A 23,208-nucleotide genomic window follows, 5' to 3' on the forward strand; every position below is an offset into this window, starting at 1 on the left:
ATAATATATGTACAGTTACGTCCCCCTTTTTTTATAACGTAAGGGCAATTATCGTAATTTTTATCACAAGTTACTTGTTTTATTATTCCACTAGACAATTATGTGCAACAAAAGTTTTTATTTGTACATCTAAACATTACAGTACAAATTAACAGACTTTGCATCTTAAAACTCATAAACTTTATGCAAGTATATAAAATATAAGATACAAAAAACGTTTCGAGAACGTTTCTGAAACATATTATCACTTTTTATTTTTTTCTCTTCATGTGTATAATATATTGTAATATATGTGAAATATTGTAACAAAAATATAACAGTATAGGGTATATTTATATATTCCCGTAGTTTCCCTGCTTTTCTTAATCGACATGCCAAAATGAGCAGCGCTGATTTATAACTTAACAGAAAAGCAATAAAAAGATTTAGTTTTTATTGATGTGATTTATTTCATCTATCACATGATCAGATTCTTCTAGTTTTCACTTATGTTATCATAATCATAAAATAATTTCTATTTAAATACTACGGTCCAATATTCTTACTTCCTGTACCAAATTTGTGTAGTCTTCATACTTTTTATCTTCTTCTGCAGCTGAAGGACACCATACAAGAGTGCTTCAGCCGTGGGGGGACAACCTATAATATCAAAGTTTTCGTATCATACGGATGAAATAGTGGTCATGTATGGCACAATGAGTAATGTGATGATCACAAGGTTTACCAGGTACGTAAATGTCCACGGGTATAATCCGATCGCAGCCTCTGACCACAGAATAACTGTAATGATAGTATCCACCACCATTCGCGCAACTACCCATGGATATGACCCATCTCGGTTCCATCATTTGATCGTATATCTTCCTCAAAGCAGGTGCCATCTTATTTGTCAAGGTACCAGCGACTATGATAACATCCGACTGCCGAGGCGAGGCACGGAACACAACGCCAAACCTGTCCATGTCGTATCTGGGTGCTGCTATGTGCATCATCTCAACAGCGCAGCAAGCTAAACCAAAGGTCATCGGCCATATTGATCCCTTACGACCCCAATTTAACAGGTCGTCTAGTCTAGCCAAGGCATACTCGGCCTTGTTACTGGTATTTTGAAAGGGACTGTAGGGCTGAGCCTTAGGCTTCTCCGGCAGCGGAGCCTTTGCCTTATCTACAGCTGAGTCTGTAGCCATGTGCTTGTCCTGGATTTTGGATGTAGCAGCTGTGCATCTTGACACTGCTGCCACATTGCTGCGTACCAGGGACGCTAATCCCTGAGACGCGTTGTCTGCAAAAAAAGAAAACGAATAAATGTATCATTGTATATTGCATAGAAGATACACAACAATAAAGTTGGTCAGGTTTGAAAGGTTATGAGAGCATCTCGGCCTGCAACACGATTCGATATAGACTGTGATTCCGCGAATAAATGTACGTAAGCATCAGATCTCATGATACGTATCGAGATGCAATCTTATGCAACAGAGCAGAGTGTTAAAATAACGAGGGGGGAAGTAAAGTTTATTTCGAGATTATCGATCGTCCACAATCCAAAGTGATACGCACAGTTACTCGATCACCGCGCCCGACGGTACAGTGGAATCTATTCCGTGAATTCGAAGATGCTCAGTTAATAATAATTGTTTCAATTCATGATGAAAAACTCACGAGCAAGCATAATGGAACGAAACATTTTCAGCCTCACAACGTTACGTTTCGTCCGCTACATCACTACATCCGTTAGCACTACACCACTACATCACTACGAAACTCACTGCTCATGGGCGCATGCGCTTGGATTCGTCATTAAATATTCTCGTAGTATCTCGTGCATGTAATAGATTCTATTTTAGCTAAAAGAACAGATATGGCAAATAATTTAATTTATATATTTTTTTAACGTTTTCTTTCATCTTCTCTTTCTCAGTAGCACTCAAAACGCATCATTAAATTGTACTTTTTGAAAGTAACCCGCTAAACAGCTATCGCATAAATGTGACGGGTCATCATTCTGTAGGGGCCAGCAAGTTAGACGGGTTGCCAAGGTATAGGCGTTCCGAGAAAGCGCATTATCTTTTAAAATATTAGTTCTAAAAGATTCCTCCACTGATTTCGATTAAAAAATAAGTAGTTGTACAAGTCAGACAAGCAGGTTATTTTAAATTATAAGATATAACATTAGATTAAATGTAGTTTTATCTTAGTGCAAGTTATTAATGGAAAAAGATCTTTTTAATAACGAAATAAAAATAATCTTAGGGATTTAATTAATAATTGATTATACTTTTTTTTATTTAGAATTTAATTTTGTTTTGTTTTTATATTGCAATAAGGTCTAACACAATTTATAATAATAAAACTTGACAAGATTCGGTGATATTGTGAAAGATAGCATAATTTAACAATGGACTGTGTATGGTGTGAAAAGAAAAAAAGAGAATAAAAAGCAGAATGACAAAGATTGCATTACAATCTTCTTATTTGGTTCATATATATTGTACATTCCGTTTTCGTCAATATCAGATGTACCAATAGTAAACCGCATTATATAATATACATTGTAATATTTTTACATTATCTCTATATATATATTAAATAAATAAATATGTATAACATTAAAGGAGCAGATTGCAACCGATTTTTTGTCGAATACCTTTTATTGGCTCAATTCCCCTGTTTTATACAAAACATCTAACAAACAGAGATGCTTCCGGCTGAATTTATTCCGACCTGCCTTTTACGAAAGCGGCTAATCTATCAAATTTCGCATCTAACCGCACTGGAGCCTCGCAAATTCCCGAAAGGACGCTACGTGAAACGCGATTATCGGTTTGCTCAACTGCTGTGCTCCGTGTGAATGCATCTAATGGTTAATAACTAACACTAACAATATTGGTAAATGTAATAAAATGTGGAATATGTATTTCTGTATTTCTGTGTATGTCTCTGTGTGCGCGTATACGTGTACATGTGTATGTTTTCTGTTTAAGGTACTCAACAATTTTGCGCTAAAATTCAGCCGCGGACGGGGACATGAGGCTAGGCCATGGAAACCGATTTTACAATCTGCATAACATTTTTCGCTATATACAAAAACAGCCTCTATATCCGGTTATTCGTTTTTGGACGAAGACTTCGCGTGCGCGCGCTACGCGCTCTAGTTTTGACTCTCTTCGTCTCATCGCCGGTTAGTATAGTGTCGCGCGTGGTCGCAAACTTCATCCCTGCACGCGTGTGTGCGCTTCTCCACGTGTCCGCTCCTGGGAGACGATCTTTTAACGGAGGACACGAAGTTGGGAGGCGGCGGTGGTGACTCGGATGTCTTGTGTCGATGTGATATGCTTTCATAGAGATCTATTTAGCAAAAATTCGTTAAACCATTAATGCCTAGAGTTTTATAGATTAATTAACAACTTATTATATCGCAACAACAACAAGGTTCCTTTTCCCGTCTTCGTTGATTTACGTGCCAACGCCCCCCCGGCGAGCGATCGCGTCTTCTCCTCGACTCCGTTTCTTCGTGGGAACCTATCGCTTCTCTTTCTCCATGATGATCGGATCGTCGCCTAGCGAATACGTGTCACCCGGAATCCAATGTACGCGCGCGTACGTTACGGAGTAGCCGAAGTAATTCAATATTTCGGCTTACTGTTAGAGTATACTGACGGAACGGAACGTTTACAGCTCGACGGTCTAGGACGGCCGAGCGACCTAAGCTAGGAGAACGTGCCATTTGGCAGGGCATCGAATCGGAGGAAAACTGAAGTTCGATCGGGTGTTCGGTTGCGGAATTGCGCGACTTAAAGTCATCCGGATGAAGATTCATAAGGACGAGAGTGTTAATTTGGTCCAATTTCGATCTCACATACTCGCGTATGTGATAATTATGTTGTAGACATGTTTATAGAAGTCTCTCCAAGTTAGTAAAACTCACATTCGCGTTGCGTTTGTTGAATGATTAATAGTATCGTCTGTTTTGTAACATTGTCTCGTTAAATTTTTGTTAACAATATTTTGTTTTATTCTTCAACAGAAAGATGAGCAATCTGCGATTACTCGGTCCATGAAATTATTTCAGATTAGCAAAATCTTTTTGAAAAATAGATTTAAAGCTTCATGCTTTATTTCCAATCATCTCCAAAAATAATAAAAATTGTATTTGAAAATTTCTGTATAATCCTTCGAATCCGTTTGCATGTTCGCCCCGTTCCGGAACCGAACTGAATCGGAAACCGCGGTTCGATGTCCCGTGAGAGCCTAAGAAGTAGGTATGTGGAATAGTTTCTACGGAACGTCGTCTAAGAGATTCCATGGTGATTCATGAATTGTGCGCCTTCTCTCGTCCGCTCGTGCGCTTCTACTCATGGCCGATGGGATCATCTCTTCGTCGCGGTTTCCCCGCGGTAATCCCGTCATCATCGATGCGCATCAAATGTCGCGGTACGAACGGCTGTCTACGTAGCGAGGAAACGAAAGTGAGTGTAAGACAAGTCAAGCGGCTAATGGTTCATTCGTCGTATATCCATGGCCGCAATGTCGTCCACTGAGATAAGCTTTTCTATGGGTATGCATGAGAGCTCGCCACCAACACAAGACTGCGGTTGTTGCCACCTCGCCTCCCTTTCCGCCTCCTTGGCCTTCAGCTCGGCCTCTCGGGCGCGACGTTCTTTCAGCTTCAGCGAGAAGATCGCCACCGAGCGCGCCCGTTTCATCAGGCTCTGCTTGACGCGCGTCTTCTTTGCCTCTCGTTCTTCTTTCGATGGTTTCTCCTCCTCCTGACTTGAGATTGTCTTGCTGGAGTCTGATAGACCGCTCGAATCCTTCTCCTTCTCGGGAAGATGCGGCTGTCGCGACTCGCGATGTTCCTCTCGATGCGTCTCTCGAGGCTGTTGATGACATTTCTCCTTTTCCGGCGAGAAACGAAACTTCTGGTTCCTGTTAGCCACCGTCCACGGCGGTGCTGACCTTTAAGCGTGAAACTAGTATGTTGGCAGTAGTATGTTTAAATCATAAGGATAAGGTGTGTAAAGAATGAAAAGATAAATATAATTTTAGAGAAGACATTATTTATGTCAATAAATAGAGGTAAAAATAGTATTTAAAATTATCATGATAACAAACATCTTGTCTGAATATTTCGTGTGATCAGAGCACATTTTAAAAGAGAAAAATAACATTACGTATATTGAAATTCCCTTCGTTATACCTGAGGAGATCGCTATCCGAGGAAGAAGCGAGTTCTTTGGAGACGATGCAATCGGTCGATCTGTGCAACGTCAGCTCCTCTTCTCGTCCACTCACGGCACTGGCACCAGTGATCTCGGAATCGCTGGATTTTCGTCCACCAGGCTCTAAACCTAATCGACGTACCCAGTCCACGCCGCCGTGTGGACCAATTGTCAGATGATGGCTGTACTGGTCAGAGGTACCGGATGCTTCCGGTTCGTTGACCAATCGCTCCTTCGAGCGTCTTCCAACTGAAAGATTTCTTGTCAATATGAAGAAATTGTTTTTTTTTAAATCGATAAAGTCTGGCGCACTAACAAGTTTTCCATGGTTCAATACTTTTAATGATTCCAGTCGTATCGCTTGTTATAAATTACCTATTAATTCCGATATTCTTTATCGTGGAATCTAAAGTATCTCGTAGTATTCTTCAAGACTTAAGTAGGTAATTTTTTTCTTAATTTCCGTACTTCTATTTCGAAAAAAGTCAGAACAAATAGAAATTACAAGGTCATGCACGTAAGAAATCGAACCTCGTTCACCACCAGGTATGGAACATCTCGGCGAATTGCGGATATCTCGGGTGACATTGAGATTGTTCTCGGGTAGGAATGGGCTGGTTTCGCTGCTGCTCCCGCCGCTGCCTGGTGTCACGGCCATGGGTGGTGTCTCCGCGATCCTCGGCACCGCTGCGGCACTAGGTGTCGTTGGGCCACTGGGTGTATGGGTGGTCGAGGCCAAAGTCGGGGTGTCTGCTTGACTGGACGTGGTCGCGTAACCAGTGCGTTCGGAAAGCAAGCGCTGCTCGTCGCTTTCACCGTCTGCTGGACTCACCACGAATCTCCCTGAGTTCGAGCGAAATTAATAGCTGGTAGGAGGAAGGATGTAACGGGCACAGCGGCCAACGCTTTTGCTGCCATTATGCAAACTAAAATTAGCCATTGCAGCAGAATCTCTAACGAAGTAAAATTAACGATTGCATGCGTGAGCACACGAAGGGAAAGATTTTTTTATAAATGAATTATCACTGATTTCTATGACCCCATGGTACACATCGCAATGATAAATAATGATTGATGGTCTTCATGACAGCGAAAGCGTTAAAGATCATTGCACGGCGATAGAACGGATCATTCATGAGTTGGAATCAGGATTTTAGAACGGGAAAGGCGAGAACACGGGATGTAATACATTGATTTTCACGATAAAGTCACATATATAGAATAAAATTTTATGTTTGTCAGACTAGATCTCTATCTAGATAGAGAGACACCATATGGAGATGAATTATGTACCTATCACTGTCGTTGGCTGTTGTTCTGGTGACGGGGTCGATGACAATCTTCGGACTGCTTCACGTCTCAAGAATTCTACTTTAGCCATCTCCGTGGCGACCCAATGTGGTATGTCGGGAATCGCGCAAATAATCACGAATCGTATTGCTAGCATTATATGTTCTAGCACTACAATTAACAAGATTGTTTGCGTCGCCGACATCTCAGGAAACATTCGTTGCACCTGTCCACTCAGTCCGATCAGAGCGCAGTTTACTAAAATAGCGACGAGACCCATCGCCTCCATAGCGTTCTATTAAAATTTCAGCAAAAAGACAAAAATGAATTTTTATTATTTCATTTAGAGCGTTTTCTGTTATACATGAATTTAGCAAAACATATATCTAGAAGTTTTTACTTAAGTTTTCGAACATTTGCTGTAAAAAACAATTTAATTACTCATACATTATAAAAATTATTTTATGATATATGAAAATATAATTAAATAAGATTATAATATAGGATACAAAGTACAAACCCTTAACATAAATTTAAAAAAATTATTTTTAGTGAAATATTTCTGAATTTATGTCCGCGTACATATATGAGTTTTCACAGATTGATTCTTCATCGTTTCACTTACTTGCCAGGTGCCGATATTCGAGACCCTGCGCCCGAAAGGTCGTTGAAGCACGAAACACAATTTGAACGCGTCACCGCGTAGCTCAAGCAGATTCCCAAGTAAAGCTGCCATCGCTGCCAACGGAAATGCTGAAGAGAAGAGACAGACATATCCCAGTTGCGACAGCATCTCCAAGTGTTCCGAAAATGCCCCGTCATACTGCAAATCGAAAATGATTATTCATTAAGTATATACGGACAATATACATTTTAATTTATTGTAATTATTTTATCTTGTATTATTTCTCTTCTTAGGTTAATAATTGAACTTGATAAAAATTTGATTAAGAAATGTGTTATTTTATTGATAATTATCTTATTGATAATATCTGACTATGTTAATCCTACAAAACTTGTTCAAATATTTTATATATTGATATTATACATATACGTAATTTTGTCATATTTAATATTTGATATTCCACTATAAATAAAAGAGATAATCAAATATTTCTCCCCTACTTAATGTAAATATCGAATTTGTTTTTATATATTTGTATGTAAAAGGCTTCCAGTAAAACCTTTAGTCATATAATACAGCGTATGTGCGATATTATATGCATTAATTCAATATCGGAAATCACGATTTGCCAATTCCGTTTACTGCATGTACATATGAAGAAGTAAATTACGCGAAGAAAATTTTAAACTTTAATGTGACCATATTTAAAGTGAGATAAATAACAGATATTTGTGTTCTGTTATTATCAATGATAAGAATGTCCGATCATATATGTGTACAACATAATATTAACAAAATTGTATGCATATTTAGTGCTTATTTGTGTCATCAGATAATTGAAACACTAGATTACGTATTGTATCTTGTACATAAATCGCCCAGTCAGAAATAATTCGTCGATCGACGTCGAAACCGTCAAATCAATTTCGATTTGACATCGTTTCGACGTCGATCGACGAGTCATTTCTGACTGGGCGTGCATAAAAGGAAATCAAACTCAGCGGAACGCAAATTGCAAACACGAGGGCGGATTCTGCATGATAAGCCATGAGATTCTGTTCATCCCTTTCGGTCACTTTACGTAACTCGTCGTGTTCGCAAAGATTCCTGTTACACGTTATGCACAGCTAAATTTAAATATCTTTTTTTTAACAATGGGAAATAACGAAATCTATTTTTAATTATTATGGGTGCATACATGGATATGAGACTAATAGGATCAATAAATTAAACAGTAAGATTTGATAAGATTATCAGAACAAGACAAGAGCAGTAAGATTATCTAAAGTTGCAGTAATACCTTGATCGTTATACATTCCTACATTGGCGTGCATCTCGGACGCAAATTGAAAATTAAAAATTGAAAATTAATCGGAATTAATGCAGTATATATTATGTGAGACAAATCGCGATTGTTCGTGACGGAAAGGATTGATATTGAACGATAGGATGAATATGAATGGACATTACCTTTGTGGTCGATACCTGCACGTCGTCGATGGAATGGGTGTAAAACCGGAAAAGAAATCATTAAAATTCTGCAAAAAGAAACGACCAACGAACACAGCACGAGACATACACGTTAGCGCTATGTACATATAGTACTTGGGCTCAGCCGTCATGCAATACAGTGCGCAGGGTGCAATCCGATGGAACGAACGGAGAAGACTCCAAGGGTGAGATAATGGCTCGATCTGTGATGTGAAGTGTTCGATTCACTCGCAGCGTCGTCGTATGGAGCCCTCGAAACTGACTGAAGGAGAGAAATGCCGAAGGGAGTGGTTGGCGCATCCATTAAACATGCCGTTGACGGCTGGATGGAAAGATGCACATCGACAGTTCTTTATTCTTATACATACATAGTACGTATTCATCACGTCCAATTGCGAGTGCATCGACATCGATATTGCGTGTGTGGCGGAGTGCACCGACAGAAACAAAAACACGATTGGCTAAATCTAGACCAAACCTTGAACGTAACGTCACTAAGTAGAGAATTAGTGGGATGCCCTACTCTGTAGAGGGAACTCTCAAGTTCTGCTTGGCTGACGTTGCGCGGTTGCTTCGATTTGCCGCTGTCTGCCCGCTGATCCTCCTTCTCCTCGTTGTCCTTACCAGCTTGCGCTTCATCGCTCTCCTGACCCGGGGGTGGCCTCGCCTCGCTGGGACTCAGGGCGCCGAACAGCTCGAAGCTCAACCGCGCCAGCCGCAATTGTTCGATTAGATACGGCACCGCGGATTCCTTCAGGTTGCCAATCACTTGTCGAGCTATGAGCAAAGCCGCCAATTGCTGGAATGGAAAGGTGCAAATAACGTTGGTCACGCATTAACCCTCGTCTCATTCCCACATTTGTGACAATTTGCGAGAAAAGTAACAGGAACTCTCACCTCCTTGAGTCTCTCGTGATCTTGAAGATAGAAGGCGATGTAAAACAGCGATAGGAAGGAGTTCACAAACTGAAACTAAAATATGGGAGGGCTATTGTAGATTATTAGGAGGCCACAACGGCGGTTAACATACAGCGTATGTTATGGAATGCACATAAAAACGATTACGCAATTACGAAGATCTATGACATAAACTCATTAAGCATAAGCACAATAGTGTTTCTTCTGCGAATAGAATGTTCATGCAGCGACAGAGACAGCCAGAGCAGGCACTTCTGCGTTAAAAACAAAAAGCTCCAAAATTTATACTGTACTTTCTTTTAACGTCCACCTCTAAAAGTACAAGCAATTAAACCTCATTGAAGTTGTTTCCTAGTTAGCGGAACATTAGTTATTAATTTTCATCTACACTACACATGCTTGCCTGGATCGCACATTATCACATCAAGTTACAGAAGTGAAATCGAAATTGTGTTTATTCCTATTTACGAAAACTTTTACAATGATTTTTACGTTAATTTAAGCTTTCTGTGAACAGTATTTTCAATTTTTATTGGTTTAATTGTTATTGTTTGTTACTGTCTTAAAAATTTATTGCAGATAATCTTATTCAAAGAAAAACATTTTTTCCTCCAGCTGTACGATTTAGAAATGTCGAATACAAGTATAAAAATACCAAAATTTATTTAATATTAAATATAATTTTGATATCTGTGATTAAACTAACCGATTCAGGCAAACTATATTATAATTTAGTAATGGATTTCGTGAATTATTCAGATAATTGTTAAAACAAATAATTTTTTTCTTTAATTCGGCTAATAATGTACGTTGAAAAAGAGTGCTTTTATAATAATGTAAGAAAAATGGTGGGAATTTTTACACCAACCTAGTATTATCTGAGTTGTATTTAATTAGAGGCGGACATATGTATATACAACGTCAAGCACAACACCGATATTCTATTCGTTGAAAATGGAGAGTTCTTCTTATTACCAGTGCCACTTTGTAGATCAGATGATTCTCGTACTCGGTGTCTAGTCGATAGTTTTCTGCGTCCAACACACAAAAATCACAAATACTATCTACCGCATCATGAACGCTCTCCAAGATATAAATGAGGACAAAACTGTATCTATGGTATCTCTCACGAGTTTAATCACACAAAACAACAGAACAACATTCGCTCAGTAGTATTTTATGTAACTGTATAATGTCTCCGTTACATAGTTTTTCAATTATCCTCTAGAAGAAGCTAAGCCGGGAAATTGTCGAAAGTATATGCTATGCTCTTGAACTAGACGTGCATAGTCTATCGTAGAATACACAAATCGATGCGGAAAAGTCGGCAAATGGCGATTGTTCATATTTTGAATTGCACGGAGATATGATCAGATCAGAAAGATAGAGAGAGAGAAAGAGAGAGAGGAAGAGAGAAAGAGATAGAGGAGGTGAGGCAGAGTGGAGTGTAGGGAGTCGATTATCATTGAAATACATACCCAAATCATTCAACCAGACCGCAACCTTGAAGTACGCCTCATCCATCAACGCAATAACCACCGCGAGCAACACCTTTGGCACGTAACTAAGCCAAAATCCGTAGCCCCCAGATTCAAGATGCGCGTCCCACCAGTCCTGTAATTTTGCGTGAAAGAACAAGTTGAAGAAAAGAGGCTAACGTTCTGCTTCACATTCTCTTCAATTTTTTTATCTCACTAATTATTTTCCTTGATAATTAATCGGAGTGCTCTATGTAGTTCACAACTGTGTGCGACATATTCTGCAAACTGATTCTTTGAGATACCGTACCTGTATTTGTAAGCTAAGAATCATAACGATGAAGACGAAGAATAGACAGACTGCGATGATAGGCACGCTCACGAAGTATCGAAACATATTCCGTCGCCACCTGGGATACGTTGGTTCCAGCCTACCCGTTACCGGTGAAACTTCCAGAGTTCCCTGAGGACACAAGAGAATCGCGGTTTGAGTCGATTCAGCTCCGGACAGATCAGACAAGTAGATTTCTGATTTCTATCAAAGGAACCCTTCTCTCGCAGTATTCTCGCTATGCTCTCAGTTATAAGGGGTAGCGGAAGCTATCTATTCTCATAGCGCTGTGCAGGTGTGGACGCTGGAGTAGCACACTACGGCGTTACCATGCCGATACTGGAGTGCGAAGGCTTAAAGATGTTCGAAAAGTTCTTACTGTAAACAGAGGTCTAGGCTCGACCAATAAATCGTCCCTCTGATCCAAAGTGCCCCACCTGTACGCCAATTCCGCGCCCCTCCTTTTCCATGTCTCCAAGTATACGGTAGCCCATATCACGTTGAACACCGAAAACAGAACATACGCCACGTCTTCCACCGCTTGGTTCCTGCCGATGATGCCGACCTGAAGAGATACCAGGATCCCACAATTACTAAATGTTCATCTTTCAGAGCTGAGAGCCATTTATTCTATGCTCAGATTTATCATTCGTTAAGTTGTTGTGTTCATTAAATAAAAACTGATTAAATAAATTGTTCCCTGCGTATTCTGATTAAAGAATGAAACGTACCCAGTATATGGCACCCACTGCAGCTGGAACGATCAAAGCGGTGGTGTAGTGACCGAGCCAGGCGAAGTACATGGTGATTTTCACTCCGAAATATTTACAAATGTCGTCCAAGGGCTGAGGGCTGAGAAATGCGCGAACCCAAGTCCGTTGCAGTTTCTCTAACGCAGGTAATTCATGAAGAGGGAAGACCTGACGGCAACAAAACCGTATCACGATGTCTCCTCTCTCTTTCTCTCTCTCTCTCGCGACGTGGAAAGATTCAAGGAAGCACGAACGAGGCATGTAAAATTTCTATATATGTATATCGATTACATGCCTCGTTCTCGTGTCTCCTTGAATCTTTTATACATAGTTTGTACATGTTGCTGAGAATTTTTGTAAATTCAGCTATTTTATGAGAAACATCGCTTTCGTGTAGGATGACCTAGACCTTTCGTAACTCTCTCGTAAAGATGCTGGACTTGTAAAAATTTAAAAACGCGCGCGCGTATTCTCGCGTTCTCTGCGACTTCTGTACATATGTATAGTATATGTATAGTATATCGCACCTGAGAAATAATACCGGACGAAATGCACTTTGGAACGATTGCCTGACCCTCGACTAACTTAAGACCAGGCAGACTGTGAAGATCGTGGGGGCCAGCCCTCAAGGTGTGAAGCAGGTGCAAAACCAGGGATTGCTTTTCCTGGGTGGTGAAGAATCGGATCTCGTCGTCGCACCCTTCGAAGCAATTCGCTTCGGAACCGACGAACTCCTTGAGTCCGCCGCCTAATTCCTGTCGCAGAGCCTTGGGTAGATGCACTTCCTCGGCAGCTTTGAGCAAACTGCGAAGCGAAATCGAATTACGAGCTACACAGTTGCTCTAGACAATCGTTGATGCGCGAGTTGTCGCGCTTTCATCGAAGTTTGCGCGATCGTGGACTCTGCTGCAGATGTCGGAAGACACTTACACGCCAAATGGTGCCGTAATGTAAAACCCGTAACTGTCCGACGAAGTGTGATGTCGCACGTGAACTATCAGCCCCGGGGTTCCAGCCCGAAGCCGTCCTAGGAGCCACATCAGGGTCTCGTCGTTCGCCCCGCTGGGGAACATCATGACTACGTCGCATTCCTGAAGAAAATCGAACGTCATTGTTGAACTTCTTCGTATATGTAGTAGATGTTTGAGAGAAAATTAATGATCCAAAATGCATATAATTAATTGAAAAGAGTTAGCGCGAGATTTTATGGAAATATACAGCGCTTTTTAAGAAATAGTTCAAGTTTAGACTTCGTCTTAGGAAAATATTAATGACGTTTCGGAGAAACGATAAAGTATTCGCAAGTTTAACGGCGTAGCCAAGTAGTTATATGTATTACTAGGTCAACCGAATTATCGAGGTATCGTTTACGTGAATTGGCAAAGCAAGCGACTATTTGGATGTTGGCCAATGCTGATTTGCGCGCTAAGATTAAGCATGGGAACTGTCAGAAATTTGTCAGGAAAATTGACACTACAGTCAGAAAGAAGAAAAGTAGTTCTGCACGTGCTATCAATCAAACTCTTCGCATAGTAAATCGTTTATACGTTTTCATGTATGAGAAATTGGGTACGTCGGAAAGTGGAACGCCTCACACACTTCGCACATATATACACGACTACGTTATATGAAATCGATATAGTGGGACTGCTACTTAATAATACAAACTAAGCACACGATTATGTTTTCGTACGCGATAAGTAGGCCCATGCCTGATGGATACGCGATAAAGAATTTCATAATCGGTGCTTCGCCACGCTAAAATTGTCATTAGGTATACGCCGACGCCCTATTTTAGAAGACAGGAAAATGGATTATGTAAACGATACATTATTTACACAGAAGATGTTTCATGATAAGCGCGAAAGATAATTTGCTGGGCAAGTTATTTTGCAACAAAAATATGATTATGAGTTTTTTATACTAACTATCTAATTTAAGAAGAATTAGTATTGCAATATCGAAATTTTTACAAATTAATATCGTTTTATATCCTTCGAGATCGTATTAACCTTGCAAAGTTAGTAAAACGTTAAAAAATTTTGATTCATTATAATATTTAAAATAAGAATCATGCTTTTTTTCTTATTGAAAATAATTTTTATGTGTTGGACATATAATATAAATATTGAGATTGTACGATATTGAACATATTCTATTTTTTACAATTAGTATAAAGCTTTTTACAATTATTATAAAAATATTATTATTATATTTCATGAGATATATAATTTCAATATATAAGTTTTCATTTGTTCATTATTTCACGTATAAATGTGTTATGTTAAGATGATAAGGAACGTATCCGCAATTCAGGACAGGATGTAGAAGATGTACATAGAATAGTACGCCAAATCAACTATGTAGCTTTGTGAGCAAACATCGTAGTCACGCAAACTTCTTCGGTGCCCACTAATAACTTAATGTGTAGGGTCGATAACGTTTCATGGAACAATGTTCTTTAATGACTGTTGCTCACATTTATAAAGAGCATTCGGTTCAGAGAATCGATTCGAAGTAGATCTTCTTGTTTGCGTTTGTTTGTGTAAAATAGAACTCAGAGCTCGTATTTTTATTATTAGTGCCCGTCTTTCTCCCATCGAATTTTTATGGTATTTCACGATTATATCATTGGACCAGACTATATACCGCAATGGAAATGGATAGTGACGGTCAAGGGGAGGAAATGGAGATACTTGAGTATCTTGCCATCGCTAATGGCAGCACACAGAACTGTCGTTATAGCTGCGACTACGGCAATCGAGTGTAAAAATAGACCGATATATTATCCGAGCGATGTTGCGTTATTAGACGAGAAGAGTAATATTGTCTTTCATTACACATACAAGAGACTGTTCGTACATTAAACTTGTGTAAAATAACCGAAATAAAATATAATTGATATTTCAGTATTTTAATATTGTTTCGAGTCGATAACATTAATTTATATTTAAATGAAGCGCAATAGTATTGCATGCACACTGAAACTTCCATGACGTTGACGCAGAATTGATTTGAACATAATAGTTTTCGTATGAGTAAAGTTTTGAAATCTTTGATGAATTTGAAATGAATTATACGAAAATTAGAATAGCTTGCGCAGCAAAGTGATTTTGACATTGTAAAATAATATTTATTCAAATCATTGAGTAATGATTAAAAACAGTTTCTTTAATAATATATTTACGTCAATTTTAAGCAGAGTTATAAAATTACACATTGCTGCTGCGGAGATACGTATCGATTGAAGAGTATAAATTGCTGTCGGTTACTGATTGTAGGATCGTACACAATGTTAGCTGAATATTTAACAATCTTATTTTTGTACAACGCCAAACTAACTTTCAATCTGTTTAATTATACTTGTGAAAGCTCCAAATACGTACCTGAGTAGGAACCTTTTGTATCCATAGGCGGCGGGGGGTCATTAAATGGCCTGTACATGGTATTTTTCGTCTCAGAAGACGGGACGCTGCAAAAATAAACAATTACATAACAATCGAGATTATTAACTTGTATTAGACTTGTATGTACCCTACATTAAAATCTCTGAAATAATTTTACTGAGTTGTGTTACAGATACGTGAAATAGTAAAATAATAATTGCCGTATTTCTGCTGTCACGAATAAAAAACAAAAATTATTTTTGTAGACTTGAAAAATGATCTCAGTAAAGTTATATCAGTTACAGTAGTAGCGCGCGCGACCTGGATTTTATTTTATTTTGAAATATTTATTTATTTTCTCGGTGAACAACTCCGGAGTTTCTAGTTTTTTTAGTTCTTTTGAAATATACTGAATATACATTCGTGTGCCCGCATATCCGGCTATATTTTGGATGCTTCATCCACCTGCATTCGTTGGTAGCTTTACAACTCCTATACTATGAGCAACTTCTGCAAAACTAAATTTTCCTAATCATTTATTGACGTGACACGTGTGATTTCCGTTATATATAGACTGTCATAAGTCGTCGGTGTGGGCGCATATCAGTTTTAAAAATCGATTTCCTAATTATCAAAGATTGAACCTCGACCTCACTAACGAGAAAGTAAATGTATGCACTCTGCAACATTAAACAGAATTTTCCCCCAAATAGAATAACTTTATTTTTGCTACTTTACGTTTTTTCATAAAGCTAAAAATTTTACAAATCTCTCATCGTTACGATGGAAAGTGCCGCACGCATATTTTTAATTAAAATCGGGGATATCAATTTCCTTCTTTCATGCGACTTTCTGACGCGTGTATATTATGTCAAGTTTGTGTGTTCAATTTTATCATAAGCTTAGTGTTTTCTTTTTTATATTTACTTACAAATTATGTATTGTTATTGTTGGATAGTGATTGATATAAATATTTTATATGCAAAGTAGGTATAAGATAGAAAAAAAGTCGTATATATATCTTTAAATTTAATGGGTCAATTTAGGGAAAAATTGATGAAATGGATATCACGAAAATGATATATCTATATTTTATTACGTATTATATGTATTTTATGAAGTAAAGAAGTTTTATATGTATTTTTCTGGTAATTCGGAAAGAGTTACATAAGAATAATATATCATTTAGGACTGCTCCCTCTGACGTCAGTTAACTTTGGCCGTAGTTTGATTGTCTTCTAGCTTTTGCGGAAACGGGCGGGGGAAACAATTAAACTACGGTTAAAGTTAATCGACGTTGTAGGAATCAACTCTCGACCGTTTTCTCCAAACACATGTAAAAGAAAATAGGGCGATAAATTACACTAGCCTATAAAGGGTAAGACCATGAATTTCACGTACACGGGAACGTATTATAACGGCTAAAAATCCCTTCGAGAGGATAAAATACGAGCAATTATTTTGAGGAAACTCCTGAGAACATTAATTAAGTTCATTATTAATTTAATCATCATTGGGTTCGTTACGAAGTACCGTTATAACGAGAAAGACTAGCATGAAAAATGTAGCTAATGGATATTGTTGGTTTGCTGGACTTTCGCGATTGTTACAAGTACAAGTACGATGTACTGTAGCTATGTGCGCTCGCGCGAAACTATTTGGATAATTAATAACTGGCGAGAGCCATCGGGTCAGAAATTCGCACCTCCGAGATCTAGAATATACGCCGTGGTTAAGCTGCCTCGGAAGGTCCCCATTCCGAATCCCTTCGGATGAACCGTCGCTGAAATGCTACCACCGCATCTCATTTTCGGTGGTGGGATGAGACGGGAGCGAGAATCCTCTTACGTCACAGCTTCGCGTATATATATATGTATATATATATGTAGACGTATACCTATATATTTCTCCCTCGCGCGCGCGGAGTAGCCGGGGGTGCACGCTATCTACATCGGACGCTGCAGCACAAAACGCGGAAATTACGGGTACGATCGCCCCGCACGTGAAATCGCGCGTTTCCGGTCGGACGTCCTTTAACACCATCAATGCGCCCATCACGAGTTACCCTGGTAAAACGTTCTCCTTGACACAGAGACATGTGCATGCGTTTAAAAATGTAGATCACCAGTGCAGGTACAATGCAATACATTCTGCGCATTTACCTTCGTTTGCGAATTTCCTGATTAAATTGATAGAATGGATCGTTCCATTGCACAAACATCGAGATACTTATTTACTTCTTGGCTACTTTTTAGGCCAATGGAACCCTCGATACTTTCACGAAGCAAGTTGCAAGAACGTGAACGCGATGATATCGAGAAGCGCGGACTTTACTTTAATAAAATTGTAATTTAAAATTTAGTTACGAAGAAACAAGAAGTATCTTGGAGCTATCGTACATATCTTTCATCCATGGATTGTTTGATCGCACATTGAATACAGTGACTTCCTGTTTATGTAACAAAACAATATCCGTGTTGCCTCAATGTCTTACGATATATCGAACATTTCTCCACAGCTTATGGCGTCTGTCCACCATAGGCGTCCGTAGGATTTTTTCCAGGGGGGGGGGGCATGATTTAAAATGTTACTTCCAGAATTAAAATACTTATAATTTAATGGAATTAATGGAAAAGATTAAAAATACTGGAATTTTCTTCAGAAAATCTAATGCTTAAAAAATTTATAAGCGAATCTATATATGGTAAAAACAAGCTTAGTTTATAGTATTCTTTGGGATCCTCTGTGAAATAGTTCGCTCTTTTAGTTTGTTTTAATACAATTCGTGGTACTTTAATCTCAACACCAATCGAGCAGCTAAATTTCTCGTATTCTGTGAAAATATTGTCAAATTTATCCCGTTTTTCATGAAGAATAGAGATTAAACGTTTTATATGATTTTGACATTCGAGCAAATTTATTTGTTTATTTTGTAATAGTACAGAACTTGGTTCTAGTATTTCGGAATATTTTGATATTATAAATAGGCATAATAGAAATGTCGGTCTAATTGCGGAACAGTATAAACAATGAGCTTTTTGCTTACCACTAGTGGACCCTTCAGAAATTTCAAGCAATATATTGTTCTAATATTGTTCCGAAATGCTTTTTAAATTGACTAATAGATTTATGCTTCTCGGTCGACATGCTATAAACGTGCGTTGCGGCGATAATCTGCAATCTTTTTTCTTTATTTCAAGGAAAAATAAATTGTTTGCTGATTCCAGAAGGGGGCAAATGCCCGGTCTTGCCCCCCCCCCTGCGGACGCCCATGCTGTCCACTACAGCAGCATGAAATCGTTAGATCTTTCTCGTTCTCCGTTTATGAGCTGTACACTTTTCTTTACCCGAGAAAGATGTTAACGCAAACGTCTTTCGTCGCGTTACAACTCTAAGATGATAACATGAATTGAGACGAATTTTATTTATATTTATAATTTCATAATATTTATAATTTTATTTATATTGTTTTTAAACTTGCATTATCTCACTGATGAATTCAATATTTTTAATATAACTTTTACGTAATGAGGTTGTGATGTAATTCGCACAGGAGCACAATTATAAGTTCCTGGCGCAATTCTTCATTCTCGATGATTGTATACGAACAGCTTTGCATCACAAGAGAATCTGTTTTTTACGGAATAGTAATGCTTCACTGACTTGGTATACACGGAATGAGGTCGATACACGAGAACTTTGTCTACACTTTGCAGTCCAATGACATTGGACATCGAATAACTTGGCAATGCATCGACGTTATAAAAGAGAAACTTTTTCAGGGTGCACTTTCTTGGAAAAAACTGTTTAAAAATAGTTACAGTAGAAAATAGTCGTAGTAAATAGATGCAGTTTTTAGAACAAGTAAAGTAAAATAATTTTTACAGGCATTTTTTCTTTCTTTCCCTATACAGGGTGTCCCGGGTTTTAACCGACAAACTGCGGGAGCATATTCTACTAGTGGAAATAAGAAAAAATTCTTATATCGAGTTTGCTTAGAAATGCTTTATTACAAAGTTATAAACCAATATTGAAAAGAAATATGAGATACGTAACAACGGATTTTTTCACAAAAATAAAAATTATCTACGCAATGATTTAGTGACGCATTTCAAAATGTTGTCCTTGCACATCGATACAAGCTAGACATCGACGTAGTACAGAATTTGTTACAGTACGACATTCCTGAAAATTTTGTTGCATCTCAGTAACTGAATTAGTAATTCGTTGCTTTAAATCTATCTGGTACTCTCCTGTTAGGAAATCTACGTTGATACTCTCGTACGGCAGCTCGTGCATTTCCGTCACAGAATCCGTACACGAAATGAATATCAGTGTATTCCTCATTTGAAAACACTTTTGGCATTCTGATAGTAATTGCTAGTTGACACGACGATTGAAATCTAACAGCTACTGTTGTGAAAGTAACAATCATACCGAATCGTTTCAACATAGTGAACATGAATACATGTGAATACACGTAACATAAGCATCTTCGACCTTCCAAATTCTACACTATGTTCCGTTATTACTTATCTCATATTTCTTTTCAATATTGGTTTATAACTTTGTAATAAAGCATTTCTAAGCAAACTCGATATAAGAATTTTTTCTTATTTCCACTAGTAGAATATGCTCCCGAAGTTTGTCGGTTAAAACCCGGGACACCCTGTATATGCAAATAAAGTTGATATATAATTTGTTGGTTAATACAAAGATAAAGGAAAGCGCACTGCAAGAGGAGCAATCTGGCCTGACATTAAATTTAAACAATTTTATTGTATTGCGGTTAGCAATTCGAGCAGCACATTCCAGAAACAGCAACCATCGACTCTTTGTCTTCAATATAAACGTTGCTCTAAGTCGCCAGCAATCAGTGGATAATGCACGATATAGGTAATGCACAGTGTGCCACATCATTCGGTTCAATGCGCAATTGTGATGTGACACAAAAACAGGTCGAGTAGCCGTATTCGAGCAGCATGATTGAGACCGACATTAACAAACGCTAAGCGTCCCTCTTCGCTTTATACCTTCGAAGAGCCGCACGTTCTAAGAGCATTGGTGATCCTCTAAGCCTTTCTAACTTTGGCAGTCGAAAGTTGTTCCCTTTTAACGTGCACAAAATCCGACAACTCGGAGAATGTTGCTGAATTAATCAAAGCAAAATTTCACATATCGAAACTAAATAATTTGGGAAGTAAAAGAAAATGCGGAAAATATATAATACCCGATCATACAGGATATATTTCTGTCTTTTTATTACATTAGACAAATTGTAAACCACTAGTTTAATTCCGGATAACGTTTTCAATGTACTCACGGCTAAAGTTCGATGTTACTTTCGCACTTCGTGCTAATTAAATCTGGTTGATCAATAAGATATTTTTGGAATACCGTACTTTGGACGCGATAAACGTTACATCCACATGTTTGCTAGAAACGAACTGATTTTAATTTTATTGTAAAATTATATTATCACCAAATTTGTTATTTTAATTTTGGCATGTCTAAAAATGATGTCACGCAAATGTCTCCAAATGTATTGGGTCAAGTATTCTATAAAACGGATAATATTTTTGCAGAGAATTTTTTACTCATTGGAATTATTGGCAGAGTTAATGTAAAAGTTATTTATAGAATTATTCGTAGAGTTAATGTAGGAGTTATAAGTTTATAATAATTATACAAAAAGTATGTACATACATATGTATACTTTGTTACATCTCTCTCCTCCGTTTTGACTGTACATAATGTATTCGGTCCACGTGCGAGGTATTCTTACGTAACTCGTATGCGCGCATAAAGTGCGCCGACAACGTTAATACTGGTAAAGTGTAGGAGAAGCGTTGAGATTCGGCAGCATAAAACCGCAGTATGGCGTGGACTGCAGTTATTTCCAACAAAGGTGTATTTTTATATATAATATATAAAATGTAACTTATTAGGATCCTTACGAGGAGCATTACGAGGAACTTCCGTTGCAACAAAAGATATATTTTTTCATTTGTTACTTTTCATTAAAATATTTTGTTATTTATAATGTTATATTTTATTTCTCATTATTTGTTAGCACGATAGACATAATATTTGTATATTTATATGTACTATTAATGTTAACATTGTTGAATATTAATTAACACGATTTATATATGTACATTCGTAAGCAACATTAACGGCGTCATCGCAAATAGCGATAATTACAAACCGCAACATGGCGGTCTGAAAGCATCGACATTCTCAAAAGGATTAAGATGACATAAAACATGCCTCTTTTTCAGAGATATTTGTCAATGTGGATCAAACATGATGTGGTTTCATTGTGCTGTCAAAAACCGCACGAATCCATCGAACTCCTTTTCATGTATTATTTATGAGACTCAACATGTTCGTAGATGCATCAATACAACTCCAGCAAACTAGATGTACCCACGAGAGCGTTATTAATTCGCAAACGCGAGAGTAACCGCATGAATTTATCGATACACGTTTGTGTATGTTTAACGTAATAATTCAAAACGGCCAGTGCAAATTAAGAATATGCATGATGAATGTTAATGCGAGTGCATAGAATACATAAAAATTTTTATAATAGGAAATAGAACACGTAAAAACTCTTGAAAATTTATTTGTTCCAGAAACGATCGAATGCTTTGTTAGAAGAAATTGAGAGAAGGAACCACCGCGGCAAGGGATTCGATCCGTAAAGACTAAACCAGCATCCTGCGGCGTGTACGTGTATGTGTCCATCTTTCGGTCACTGATCGTGATACCAGAGGTGGCATGACGCAAATTGATTATCGAGAGAAGAATAACAGATTCAATTGGTATTAACACACGTCGAATCGTTGTCCCTTTTATCAGACGAAGTCAGGAGAAAGAAGGCACATCGGGGAGCGTTCCGCCTTATCGGACGGCAGGCGGCATCACGTTGGGGAAGGAGGATCGATTCCGATATCAACCCCAGGGTCGGTAGGGCACTCGGTCGGATTTGGTGCCCGCATCGACGAGCGGTTGCGCGAGGTTTCGTAACGGCGGCTCGGAACACGATGGTACCGCGCAAAAAGAGCGCTGAGGAAAGGGGTGCTCTGACTCACCCTTGTCAAGAGTCTCCTTGGCCGCGTGTATGACCTTTCTGCGCCGGAGACCGTCGCCCGCCAGGGCGCTCGCCATCGTGCTGCTGAAGGTCGCGCCAGTGGTCGTCGATGCCGCGGTCCTGACATCGTCGCCGTTCGCGCACTCGTCCGTCGTGGACGTGGACGTGGCGGCGGCGGCGGCGGTGGCGGTCGACGATCGACGGTGCTGCTGATGGTGGTGGTGGTCGAGGAGATTGATCGGGGACCCCTCGCCGCCTGGCATAATGTGCCTGTGACTGCCAGGGACCGTAGTCCTTCTAGCCGGAGGACCCTTGCGCCTCAACTGGACTGTGACTCCTCGCGCTACGCCGTTCGCGACCTCCCTCTCTCTCTTCACCTCACTCTCGTGCACCCTCGCCTCGCCACCCCTCGCGCTCCCCGCGGTATCACCACTACCTCACCCTCCGCCGCTTACGTAGCTCCCATGCCACCTAGCCCTCCACTCGTACGACGACGATATATCGGCCGTAACCCCTCTGTTCAACCCCCACCGTCTTTCCGCCGCCGACGGAGTGCCACCCCTTCATGACGTGGCACCATCTGCACGAGCGGGGTTGTACCACGCGGATCGATGGATGC

At 39.1% G+C, this 23,208-nt stretch overlaps 2 protein-coding genes across 8 annotated transcripts; both read right to left on the minus strand.

Annotated features, from left to right (window-relative positions):
- Positions 1–428: 428 nt before the first annotated feature.
- On the minus strand, positions 429–1,808 carry LOC105277895 (NADH-quinone oxidoreductase subunit B). Of its 2 annotated transcripts, none has more exons than XM_011336605.3 (3): positions 1,663–1,808; positions 725–1,282; positions 429–639 (listed from the first exon to the last, which is right to left on the minus strand). In XM_011336605.3, the coding sequence occupies exons 1-3, from the start codon at positions 1,685–1,687 to the stop codon at positions 542–544; spliced, it is 681 nt and encodes a 226-aa protein (XP_011334907.1). In that variant the 5' UTR covers positions 1,688–1,808; the 3' UTR covers positions 429–541. The 2 variants fall into 2 exon arrangements, with proteins under 2 accessions (XP_011334907.1, XP_011334908.1); XM_011336606.3 differs by having other exon boundaries at positions 512–639; positions 1,561–1,780.
- A 643-nt stretch (positions 1,809–2,451) lies between these two features.
- On the minus strand, positions 2,452–23,024 carry LOC105277893 (anoctamin-8). 6 transcript variants are annotated; one of them, XM_011336603.3, is made up of 18 exons: positions 22,591–23,024; positions 15,494–15,579; positions 13,038–13,198; positions 12,635–12,911; positions 12,087–12,275; positions 11,735–11,920; positions 11,335–11,487; positions 11,025–11,160; positions 10,522–10,577; positions 9,526–9,600; positions 9,107–9,427; positions 8,608–8,622; positions 8,438–8,455; positions 7,138–7,335; positions 6,516–6,807; positions 5,754–6,065; positions 5,201–5,471; positions 2,452–4,959 (listed from the first exon to the last, which is right to left on the minus strand). In XM_011336603.3, the coding sequence occupies exons 1-18, from the start codon at positions 22,850–22,852 to the stop codon at positions 4,494–4,496; spliced, it is 3,474 nt and encodes a 1,157-aa protein (XP_011334905.1). In that variant the 5' UTR covers positions 22,853–23,024; the 3' UTR covers positions 2,452–4,493. The 6 variants fall into 6 exon arrangements, with proteins under 6 accessions (XP_011334905.1, XP_011334901.1, XP_011334900.1 ...); XM_011336599.3 differs by having other exon boundaries at positions 5,754–6,041; positions 22,591–22,931; XM_011336598.3 differs by having other exon boundaries at positions 5,754–6,044; positions 22,591–22,931.
- Between the last annotated feature and the right edge of the window lie 184 nt (positions 23,025–23,208).

This window comes from Ooceraea biroi, chromosome 1 (genome assembly GCF_003672135.1).
Source record: "Ooceraea biroi isolate clonal line C1 chromosome 1, Obir_v5.4, whole genome shotgun sequence".
In the NCBI taxonomy this organism is placed as follows: Eukaryota; Metazoa; Arthropoda; class Insecta; order Hymenoptera; family Formicidae; genus Ooceraea; species Ooceraea biroi.